This window comes from Limulus polyphemus, unplaced genomic scaffold (genome assembly GCF_000517525.1).
Source record: "Limulus polyphemus unplaced genomic scaffold, Limulus_polyphemus-2.1.2 Scaffold156, whole genome shotgun sequence".
In the NCBI taxonomy this organism is placed as follows: domain Eukaryota; kingdom Metazoa; phylum Arthropoda; class Merostomata; order Xiphosura; family Limulidae; genus Limulus; species Limulus polyphemus.
The window spans coordinates 1-12,971 of record NW_013665766.1 but is presented as its reverse complement, the minus strand read 5'-3'; the positions used below and the strand labels follow the sequence as shown (position 1 = coordinate 12,971).

General features: G+C 33.5%; 1 protein-coding gene across 1 annotated transcript in view; it reads right to left on the bottom strand.

The window, feature by feature from the left end:
- LOC106476469 overlaps positions 1-8,171 on the bottom strand; it is a gene marked incomplete at its 5' end in the record, with an annotated part of 110,896 nt that extends 102,725 nt beyond the window's left edge. Inside the window, 3 exons of the mRNA XM_013937130.2 lie at positions 3,508-4,432; positions 5,113-5,306; positions 6,057-8,171. Coding sequence (XP_013792584.2) covers positions 3,508-4,432; positions 5,113-5,306; positions 6,057-8,171 — 3,234 coding nt within the window. The remainder of the gene's footprint in view (positions 1-3,507; positions 4,433-5,112; positions 5,307-6,056) is intronic.
- Between the last annotated feature and the right edge of the window lie 4,800 nt (positions 8,172-12,971).

Genomic DNA, 12,971 nt, shown 5'->3' with positions numbered 1-12,971 from the left:
TATCTATTAAAAACACAGTCATTTTAAACAAAGAACTCAACATAAACAAACGAAAAATCCATCTTAATTGAACAAAACAACCCTACTCTAAACCAACACCCCAGGGTGGCTGGATACCTCTTCTAAGTTTTGCAACAGTTCCGGTCATGTGACTTCTTTGTTCAATACTGTATATATATCCGTGTCAGTGTAAATTACTTGTACCTGATAATGACAAAACTTTGTCGAAACGTTGTACATTCGCTGTTATGTTAAACTTATATTAAAGTTTTTCTTCATTACCCATTCAAGCCGTCTCCAACCATTATTAACCAAAGGTAATATCTACCTGTTAGAAACTAACCAAAGGTAATGTCTACCCGTTGGTAAGGTGTCGAAGGTAATGTCTACCGGTTAGTAAGTGGCCAAAGGTAATGTCTATCTGTTAGTAAGTATTCCTCCTTTTCTACCTTCACATCTATAGTAGAAGTGAAACATAATGACGATCCTTTATACCAAAGGACATAAACAATCGTCCTCGAATTACTCAATCACCTTTAGATCGATAGATATAAAAAAAAACATTTAATAACGTATATTTTGACCTGTTAATAATAAACCATTTTTTAAAATAAAAATATAATACTTTTTAAAACGTCGAAATAAATACTGTGGTTTTTAACACTTAGAAATTCAGTTTTGGACACTAAATTACAGTAAAGTTCCTGTTTTAAACGCATCAAATACAACAAATGTGCGAATTATTATTATTTTTTTTTAAAAAGCAAAACTATTACTACTGGAGTTCCCAATGCCTAAATCAGTGTTTTCCAAATTGCGGAACGTTCTCCTCTGGAGGGCATGTACTGGTGGCCGGGGGCGGCGGCCTTTTGGAGGGAGAGCCCAAAAATAACTATGAGAGATACAGAAGAGTTGGAGACGACGGTAACTTAACAAAAACTATTACTTTGGTCTTAAAGATTATTATTATCATCATTTGCTCTCGCATTTACTCACTTCTTACAATTTTTTTTTTCATTTTTATAAATGATTAAAAACATGCAAAGAAACTGTTGATTTTGCAGTTATCACTTAGGAAGATTATTTGAATATGAAGGGTGGGGGCACAACGGAAACTTTGCTGAGTTGGGGGGGACGCTATTTAAAGTTTGGAAAACACTGGTCTGAGGTATAAAAAATCGTAATCTTATTAAAAGTACACCACGAAAAAAAAAATACCGAACACTTAAAATATGCATCACTCATCAACAGTATGTACATATAATTATTACATTTACATGCAAATTTTGGAATAAATACACATCTAACAATGCTACAGTGTCAATAGAAATAACTAATTAAGTTCACATAATATTTTAAAAACAAAATACAATCAGAGCTGTTCTTTGCAGGGGACTAACTGTTGTTGTAACGAACCGAAGTGTCGTTAAACATACGCTCGAACATGTAAAAGTAGCACGTGCTTCTTTGCACCAATCGTTATCGATCTCGCTAAGAAACCAATGGCTTCTATGTCACGGCAGTTTGTAAGTTGCTACAGTGATCAAATTAAGTAAGAATATTTTGTTGAATGTAAATAGAATAATTTAGAAAAAATCATAAATTCTCTTCTTTAGAATAGTGTATTTGCTTTCAAAATGTGGTTTTCAATCGGATAATTCTTGTTAGGTGTTACATCTTTTAGTAGTGACATCTGTTGAACAAAATATGAATTATTAAGACATTTATAAAATTTACTCTTTTTTTTTTCCTATTTCATAATTCCGGATCTAAAGGCATATAAAAATTAACAATCATATTTTCGATATTCTAAATGAATGCATTATAATGAAACTATTGATAAATCGCTTGTATTCACTATATATATATAGATTTAGTCATTATGTATACTCAGCCGTAATATATTTGATTTGTTATTTTAAAAACTAGTCCACTATTACGATGTTACTATAGTGAACAGTATTGGCTTTATTTTACAACAACATGCACAATACTTTTAAAAATCACATATGATATTCACAAAGTGGCAAATGATTATTTTCCTAAACTTCTATTTTTAGTTCTTTCTTTCATCAGTGAACAATAATTTTAATACAGAAAAAAAATCGTTCAAGATGTTGCACGTAAAATAGACTTCATCTCGTAGTTTTGCAACAATTCTTTCAATTGGAGTATTGGAAAAGCACGTAGTCCAATTGTGAGAAATGTTACAAAATGTTGAAGGTGAATTTCTTTAACCTGATTTGAATAACAATGGACTTTCGACAAATTTGGTCGATACTAAGACCAGCCCGTCCTGTCTTCAATTTCTTTGATTGTATTTTCAGTTTGACACTAGTAGAAGCAACCTACTGTTATATTCTAAATAAAGTAAAAATCGTCGTTTACGGAAGAAAGGACAACATTCTACGTATTGTTATTCTGTACACAACATTCAACGTATTGTTATTCTGTACACAACATTCTACGTATTGTTATTCTGTACACAACATTCTACGTATTGTTATTCTGTACACAACATTCAACGTATTGTTATTCTGTACACAACATTCTACGTATTGTTATTCTGTACACAACATTCTACGTATTGTTATTCTGTACACTTATAACTTAACATGAATTTCTAATATTCTCTAACGATGAACATTATCAACCGAAAATAATAGTTTCTTTTAAAACACAAGTTATGGTGTAATACCGGATTTCCTAATAAAAACCAAACATATAAATACCAAGTGAGAATTAAAAGAAATAAGCGTGTTTTGTGTGTAAAATACTAGTGTATTTTTGTTTGCATGAATAGTATATAGAAGAATAATGTATGTAGAGATTGGATTAAAATTATGAATACATTCAGTCCTCTGTTACTATTATGGTACTTATTATCAGCCGTCTTGTTAGGTTCGTGGGACTTATAATGTAGCTTAATAAATGTGTAGTAGTTTTAGTGTGGTTTGATAGGTTCCTGCTATTTATAACCTTTATAAGTTTGCTGCACTTTTGAACTATTTTAATAAGTTTGTGGTCCATTTAAACTAGCTTGATAAATTCATGAACCTTTGAACCAAGCTTGAAAAACTACGCGTTACTATTAAGCAAGCTTAGCAAATTCATGGTACTGTTAATCTAGCTTGGTAAGTTCGTGGTATTTTTAACCCAGTCGTATAAGTTGTGTATGTTTAGTATTAAACTAATCTTCTTACAGGACAAGTCCAGAAATAAAATATTGTCTAAAGCTCAGTTTAAACTAAGTTAATGATTAAAAGAAGATAATACATAAATCAATCGATATAAGTTTAACGGAGAAACCAATAAAAAAAAACTGTTTTATCCAGCCATAGTCGGTTACATCATTACTCACTAAACAAACAAAATAGTTTTACTTACGAGTTGTAAAGTGCAGTACCTACTACTGTAGAATCTCACGAATATTTTGTAAATACTAGTCTTATTAAGTTATAATTAGACGTACTTTCTTATTAATGTACAGTAAATCGAATATGTTACCTTATTTTCTTCTTGTTTAATATTCTGCAGATAGTTGCCATAATTTGGAAACGAACAAGCAGTTGGCAAAGCCCTTGAACTATTATTATTCCCCACTAGGCTGTGCTGCACTCTTAATACCGGTGCTGAAGAACACTTGAGGTTCATTTTACGAAGGAACAGCTTCGTACGTGTTGAAGATTGCGCTATCTGGTCATTGTTATTTCCTTTACCTGTCTTTCGTTCGACGGGAGATGTTGTTCGAACTGATGGATATACGATGTTCGGAGTTTCGTGAAGTTCGGATAATGTTTGTTCGGCCATAGAATAACAGTTTTCCTCAGTGGTCTTGCTCAACTTCCATAATTGATTTGTTTCAGGTAAACTCAGATTCGAATGAGCCTGTGAAACCTTTTCCCGTGTATTATCGCTCACGTCTCGAATGGTAGCTAAGTGAATTTCCGAATACGAATACGCTTTTGTAGGAAGATCATACGAGTTACTTGGCTTAGTACCATTCGTTCTCGATTTGGTGTCCTTTCCCTTCATACAAAACATAGTACGTATTTCGCCCTTCTCCAACCTATCAGGTGAGTCTCTAGAAGGCACTATGCTAGTTTCTAACTTCTCAGCACAATGGTCTGATTCCTCCGAATAGTATAATAGGCTATCACTTCCATGTTCTGACTGGAATGACCACGCCGAAAGAGACAAACTACTATTGCTAACGTTCTCTTCAAACTTAAAATATTTAGCTCCGAGTTCGGGATCATCGTCCGATTGATCATCCAAACTATCGGTAAGTGAAGAGACATCAGACAAGATTTCGGAAATACTTGAGGAGAATGAAGGCAAGCTTTCCTTCGAAAGATTTACACTTACTGGTGTTCGAGACAAGGCTTCGAATTCACTACAGTCACATTCAGTAACCCAGGTGTAACCAGAACTGAAAAGATAAGAACGAAAAATAAATAAATATCGATCTTATTGTGTGTGTGTGTGTGTTTTTGTTTTCAAGGTTTTGTCTGTTTGTCTTTTAGAACAAAGTTGTACAGTGGACTATCTGTGCTGCGTTCGTCTGAGGATTGAATCCCTAATCTAGTAATACTTTATATACTTAAAACAAATATTCTTTCAAAGGCAGAACTTGATATTTTTTGTTATTGTTTAATGTAAATATATGATCAAACGGAATGACACATACACACAAGTTATATAAATATTGATGTTTATCTGACAACAGTTCCTACCGTACTATTTTATTCATGAATGAAACGAGACCGAATCATGAAACTCATTCGCTGATCATCGATTCAGTTCGACCAATCTGCCTTTTATTGATTTGAAGATAGGTTAAAACTGTGCATTAGCTCATTTAATTACAGTACTTTCCATTTGAATAAAATATGGGTTAGAACCTAATGTAAATTTAGATGCTACCACTTAACATCTAGCCATGAATAATCATCTTCATTACAGATGTCTTTAGCATGTTCTTAATGTTATATCTTCAAGATAACGATTAGTTATTTATATATATATATATTTATTTGCTCGTGACAGGGGTTGAGGATACAGAACCAGATTATTTTAAAAGCAGTAAAAGTTATTCAGGTAGTTTTTCACCTTCTGGATGAGCGAGGTGTTGTTTGGGTATTTGCATCATGAGACGGAGACTCTCGTTTTAATGCTTTTTCTTCAGCGTTTTGTTCGTTGATTTTATGTGCATCAGTGTTATTGCTTAATCGGCCATCTGGTGGTGGTGGTAGGTAAGCACAGTTTTCCACTTTTTTCAAGAAATCTTTCAAGTCATTGTGACTCTATTCAACGAGGACAAGGACAAAATTATCATAAAACAAACGAAACATTAATATTTTTAAATTATCTACTTGCATATTTCAATGTTTCAAGCTTTTACAATTATCTTATTGAAACATATTTGGAAAAGTATTAAAACTAAACAAAAGCGAAGATGTTCAAACGAATTTATGCATTAACATCTGTATGTTACTTATTTTAAAATTTGAAATACAGTCACAGAAAACGCGTGCACTCACAGAAATATGGCGTACAGACGCATATCCTATTTCTCACATTCACAATATCATTCTCAAACTAAACAACGTTTAATATTTCTGGTCTAAAAAAAGAAATAATCATGAGTAACAAGTTATTCTGTTCCGTCTCGCTGCTATTTAAATTTCCGTCTAAATTAAAAGCATTAACTTCAACCTCATCTTGTCAGATATTTAACAAAATCCATCAGTGTCCAAAAATATATTTCAAAAAAATGTCTTAATTCACCTTTACCTTACCTAATACCTTTGAGGTCGGGCCAGGATAATTATCTTAGAATTATGGCATCGTTGTAACCTTGACCATTTTGTTAAACTGTCAGCTTTTAATCTGTTTACTGGAGACAATTTAATATAGTCCTATATATATATTCATATAAACATTTCAGTACGTAGATGTTAACGTCGGAATTTAGTCTACAGCTTTACATGAAGACTAACACAAACTTTAATTATAATTTATAATATTAATAAAACAGATAAGTTCTCACGTACAACCTGACATGAACCTGTTGAAGGTGATCCTGAACGCTTTGCATGAAACGCTGAAAGCTGGATAAGCTCGGACTGTACGTTTTCTTCACTGTGCCTCGTTTCTTGTGTTTTATCATTAGCACCGCCTCTTCTAGATTTTTCTTCAAAAGAATAATAGCCTTCTTCGTTCTTTAATGACGTCAACTTGCAATCCGTAGAGTCATTTCGAACTTCTAATATTTTCGAATTGTTGTTCGTCTTTCCTTTTACAAGTTCATTTTGTGTTTTTTCGATTTCGCAAAGTGGAATGGAATTGATTAAAATCTCTTGGATGCTCCTGTGTTCAGGAAAAACTCTACTTTTATCACACAAAGAACCTTCAATCGAAGGAATGATAATTCTATTAGATGTGTGTTTTATTTCTTCTTTCCTAAAGTCAAAAAGATGCAGCCGTTTAATTGGTTCTTGCGTGTCAGGAGTAAGTTCAATATTCTTACAAACGTCATAGTCACTTTCTGATTTCTTGTCTTTTTCCATTTTCCATTCCTTTGTTTTTGAAATTTCAATCTTGCTTTTCATCAGTGCACTACTAAAATTTTTGGTATTATTTTGCAATGAAAGCACCCCAAAGTTTCGAGAAAAAATCCCTTCGGTGTCGTGTTTTTGTGAATTGTCAATTATACCGTTAAAATCCAACATGGACGGATGTGTCACTTCTAATTCGCCATTTAAACACTTATTCAACCTAGAGTTTTTCTTCAACTTACAATGTTCTAATCTTTGTGAACCTTGACAGATCTTTTCATCATTAGAAATTCTTTGTGTCTGGCCATCAAATTCTTCCTCTACATAAAGGTTCTGTACAGGAAGCCCAACTTTCGTAAAGCATGCACGTAAGGCACTTGTCTTTTCAATGCCTCCAACGTCTACATTTTCTGAATTAAGTAACAGTTTATCATTTTCTAAAGCCGTTGTTAGAACGTCTTTAGCCTTATTTGGAGCAAACTTCATTGTGTCAATTTCTGTGGTCGTCATTCTAGTAGTACTAGCCGATGGTGATGCTGGAAATTTCAAGTCCAATTTAAAATGGATATTATTTTCCAAGGGAACAGATGATCGATCTATTAACATTTCACGTTCACTGACTGGATCAGTTTCCAAACACGCCTGTACGCCAACCTCATTCATCGACTTCAGACGTGGATGGTTTATTTTTGCATTATCGCTTCCTGTTACTCTTTGAAGAAAGTAATGGGCATCACTGGTTTGGACTGCAGCTTCACAAGTAGGTTTCAAACTTGAAGCAAGAACTTCCGTGGGAGTTGTTTTCTCATCATTAATTTTCCATGAAGGACATGATGACCTTCGAGACCTCAGTTGCAGAAAATCACTATAATCTTGGTCAACAGAATTGAAAGATTGTCTTTTCACACTTAGACTGTCTAAGCATTTACTTTTCAGATTGTACTTTAGGCTGAATTTACACATGTTTTGAGACGAACAATACCATGGGTCTGTTGACTGCACCTGTTTCACATTTTTCGTTCTTTGAGCATGTGTGTCGCATTCACGCTCCAGACCGCTCGTAACATCATGGGCAGTTACTGAAAATGTTTCATTAATTTCTCTCACAAGTTTATCAGCCCAGTCTGCTAACATGTCCACACTTCCACAGATAGGTGGACTAGGAATCACTTCTTTGTGGTTTTTAGAAGAAATAGTTAACAACTCCATCTTTTTAGAACGTGGTAACCGTCTAAATCTTTGGCGATGAAGTTGATATGGGAAACGAGAATCGTCTTCGTTGTCCGAGTAAAACACTTCGTCGTCGTCATCTGAGTGTATTCCTATATGTATATTAGGGCAATAGTTATAATAAGTGTCCCCCGGAAAACAATGACAAAGGTCTGAGTTACAATCTTTGTACTTAAGATTTCGACAATAAATCAACTTTTGACCCAATTCGGGTTGCTCATCGAGTCTTTGAACTCTTGGAATGAATACGTTACTTTCTGAAATAGTGTCCTTCATTTTGCAGAGGGTACTGTTTTCATTTGCTCTGACATTGAAAGCTTCTTTTTCAACCGAATTGTTTTCGCACTTCTTGAGATTATCAAAGGTTTTTCCAATTTCTTCCTGAAAAATAACAAGTACATATATTTTCAATTTGGATGAGAGTACTTTAAAAAATTACACAAAATAAACCTAACCAAAAACAATGATTAACATATTTTTAAAACAGAGCATAATCATCTTCCTTCTTATAAATTAAAAAAAAGAAAAATGAGCTACCTTTCTATAAAAAATTTACACATTTCTGAAACCTTGAAAGCCAACATAGTATTTAGCATTCATTGACAGATTTTCTAAGTGATGTGAGCTGGATTTTTTATTTCATCTATACATCTGGACAAACAGTCAATTACATTAATTTTACCACGAATTATGTCAGTAAGCCGTTATACATATATATATATATATATATATATGTTGTGTTTCATTGTTAGTCAACAAATGTTACATTAGCTTAGAACAGAGAAATGCCTAAATTATCTTGATCGCCACATAAAAGGGTGGGTATCAAGATACAGCCGTCCCTAATTTTAGCCTAGTTGAAAGGCAGCTGATCTCAGTACCCACCGCTAGCTCTTGAGCTATTGTTATGTAATGGAATAGTAAGATTGGACCTTCACTCTTATACCTCACCCATGACCAAAAGTGCAGTGCGTGTTTTTTGTGTCAACGGGCAGCGAACCCCGAATCCTCTTGTTCACCGTTTGAAAAAGCTTACTAACAAATCTATGCTCTCTAAAGAGGTTCAGAGAACATACAGTTGTGCGAAAAATCACGAGGAATAGTTTAAAATATCTTTTTACGTATAATATCAGAGCTTTTACGGTAATTGAGAAGCCACATCGAGAGTAAATCAATAACTCAACTCTTGACTTTAATATGAAATAAGAGGTTTCACACGAATAGTCTCTCAACAAAGATATCTAAATAATCCACTTATAAGCTAAATTGTATTAGTTATATTAATCGTGTATATAATGACACGGTATCTAACTACTTTTAATGTCATTTGACTTGAAATGTCAAACGTCCAGTCATGTTGCGTGGTTCTCCAAGCGTACTTAGAGGAGTATGTATTTCTCCAGGTCCATCTGTAAGCTTTACTTTTAATATCTTTCATTTACTTAGCTGTAAAATGTATCAATTAGATGTACTATTCATACATATTGATTGTTTGTTCGTTTAAGTTAAGCACAAAGCTTCACAATGGGCAATATGTGCTCTGCCCACCACGATCGAAACCCGGTTTCTAGCGTTGTAAGTTCGCAGACATACCGCTGTGCCACTGGGGGGCGTGCATATTAACAAGAAACGGAAAGTTAATACTCATCAGTATTCTGTAACTTCAAAGCCAACTTTATACATTTTTCTGAGTAGCCTCAAAAAACGAATTGACATCTAGATTACCGAAACTCAACAACCCAACCACAAATGAGATCTTCTTTTAGAGATTAACTCCCTTATTAATGTATACCAACATCCAAGGTACGCTGCAACTACATACGAGATACCCTCTACTGGAAACTAGTTCCTTTCCAGTTCATAGGTACGTACAGAATAATGATGAAATTGCTATTTTAAGGACTACATAATGATGTTTGCTGAGGCTGAATAGTTAAGGGAGAAGATCACTGAATACAAAGAGATGTAAATATCTCAGGTCAAGCCGAAAAATATCTTCATTCTTTTGGAGTTATTTATATCATCATAAAAAGATTGGTTTGGTTTGAATGAGGGCTATTTGCGCTAGCCGTCTCTAATTTATCAGTAAAAGACTAGAGGGAAGGCAGCTAGTCATCAACCCCACCGTCAACTCTTGGACTACTCTTTTACAAATGAATAGTGGGCTTGACCGTCATATTATAACGCCCTCAAGGCTGAAAGGGCGAGCATGTTTGGTGATCATCATAAAAAGATCAAATCTTGGAGTTAGCTAGAAAAGCAGTTATTTTTCTTATGTGTGTTCTATCCTGTAATTTTATTTATAAATTATATGAAAAGAATATATATAAAAGTTTATTTAGAATTAATACAACGGAAAACAAAAGCTTTTGAAAATGTTTATATAAGTAATGATGGTTTACAGCCGCTGTTTAGATAGCGTAAATTACCGTGTATGATTAATCACATATACGGGAGCACAAAGACTCTGTTCATTCAACAGCCATTAGTCACAAGAAAAAATCCATTACTGTCATATTTTTTCACGTACAACCCGTGGCTTAAAACTTTGTTATCGGATATGTTTATTTATTGGAAGTATTTCAAGAATGATATCCTGTTCATACCGAAGTCATTTAAATCAAATGTGCGTTACCATCGATAATACACAGTGATAGAAACTTGAAATAAAATTCCATTAAAAAAAAACTAGTATATTTTTTTGTTTAACAGTTTACTTGTAAATGATAAGCCTTAAATGATAGACGGATCAAAATTGTGTACTGTCAATCCCCTTAAGGTTCATACATTATGTCAAACTTGTTATTATCAAAGGAATTTTCTCGACCTACAGAGAAAAATGTACAACAGCTTATGATTCTTTAGCTCTTCTCTTCTTTCTGAACCTTAAGGCTTTTACGGTTTGTTCAGTCGTTATTCTGATGTGCAGAATCGGACCAAAAACTTCAGAAAGTTTCAGTGAACATTACCAAATAATGCACTTATTAACTCTTCTGGTGCTGATCAGATGACATTTAGCATATTAACAATGAGACTTAGTATAAAAGAGGAAAATGTTTAAGCAATTTTGAATAACTAACAACTATTTAAGAGCTAACTCACTGATTTAAGGTCTTTACTAGTCACCCCCAGTGTCGCTCAAGGGTAAATAAAAATCCGTTATAACTTGCATTTTCGTATTCGCACATAGATACAAATATTCCGAGTTAGTGAATTCTTTAACTAGTGTCGAATAGATAACTAAAGTTAAGGGAAAAGTTATTTAAAGGAAGTTTCTCACTTTCAGTGTTTCAATGAAGAGTTAACGTGATATATTTATTTGTTTTATCAGGAGTTAGAGAATTTTCTTCTATACGACAATTTATTACAGTAGCCTCCTTGTGGCAATAAGGTGTGAAGCAACTAACCTCTTCCAACTGCAGATTACAATCTGGGTTAGAAATATTTAAGTAAACTATCATGTAGATATTTATTACCTTCTGACTAAATACAACTCTTAACCTTCGGCGACATTTTATACCCTGTTAATATCATTAGCTTCTGATCAAAGAAACATACCTACATAGATCATAATTAAAACATAACCTAATAATAAATAATATAGTTAAATTAATATAACGTTCCAAATAGCTGTATTCAACTTTATAGAAGAAAACCTAACAAATGATCTGAATGCTTGGATTCATATTTTAGGTACTCTCGTTATTAGTAATATTTTCTGCCATAATCCTATCAATATATCACGAGGTTCGGTTAGCTCAGAAGATGGTTAATTAAGTGTTAATTTTTAATTGCAAATGGTTAAGACAAGAGTGGAAACCTTAATAAAGTGGGCTATATACGACCTTAGCCCACTAAAAAATCATGAAATATCATGGGAAAGCAAAACTCAAAGCCCAGCTTCTAAAAGCTAACTGTCATATCACTTTAGATTGTATTTCTTTTCTCTTTACAAAAGTTCGTCAGGTTCAGTACGTAAATTCTTCAGTAGACATTCATTTTTGTTGATTTGTTTGTTTGAATTTTGCGCAAAGCTACTCGAGATTTATCGCGCAAGCCGTCCCTAATTTAGCAGTGATAGACATGAGGTAAGACAGCTAGTCAACACCACCTATTCCCAACTCTCGGGCTACTCTTTACCAATGAATAGTGGAATTGATCGTCGCATTATAAAGCCCCATGATTGAAAAGGCAAGTATGTCCAGTGACCTGCAAATTGCGAATCGAGCGCCTTAACAAGCAGGCCATACCAGGCCAGACATTTTATTTACGTTCACAAATCACACTGAGATTCCAGAGTACTTATAATCACTTCTTTGTTAATATGATAAATCTAGGTAAAAACAATGTCCCTATTTCTCTTGTAATAAGCATTACGATAGACACTAAAAAATATGCTCTTTTATTTTTATTTCTATACATCTGCATTGTTTATAACTTCATTTGAAATGTAACGGACATTTTACGTCTTTTTTAAGATTTTTTTTCTACTTTACAAACTGACCATACGTCTCTAAACCACCAAAATGTTTTAGTTAACATACAGTAAAGTTGCAAAAAGCAAATAAAATGAAAAGAGCCCAAACGAATGAATAGCTATAGAAAGTTGTTGCCCTGAAAATGGATACCAAGATAGAAGGAATAAATTGAGGCGGAAAGATGTTCCGCTTTTTGAAGATTCAAGTCATTAAAATTTCTGGTTTTCTCACTGGAATGTTAAAGTAAATCACAAAAAGAAGTTCCACCTTTTTCAAAATCCAATTTAATCTTTGCAAGATGCCCGGAACATAATAACTGGACTTGCATTCAGTCCACCACTTCAATGAAAATATACTTCATTTGAACACATATAATAACCAATTGTTTGTCTATCACGCTCTGTATATACATTATATATAAAGTATACACATTACAGGAAAATTATTCATATTTTTTCTATTCTTAAAATTTCTTATCGATATCAACATCGATCTATCAGTCTTCGTATGTGATCAATGGTCAATCTGAGAAAAAATAAAAATAAAATGTTTTTTTTTGTGAGGGAATTTCACCAAAAACGGGACTTTCTGTGTTGACTGATTGAAAAAAATGTTTAGAAGAGAGGTTTTGTTTTGTTTGTAATTAAGCACAAAGCTACACAATGGGCTATCTGTGCTCTGCCCACCACGGGTATCGAAACCC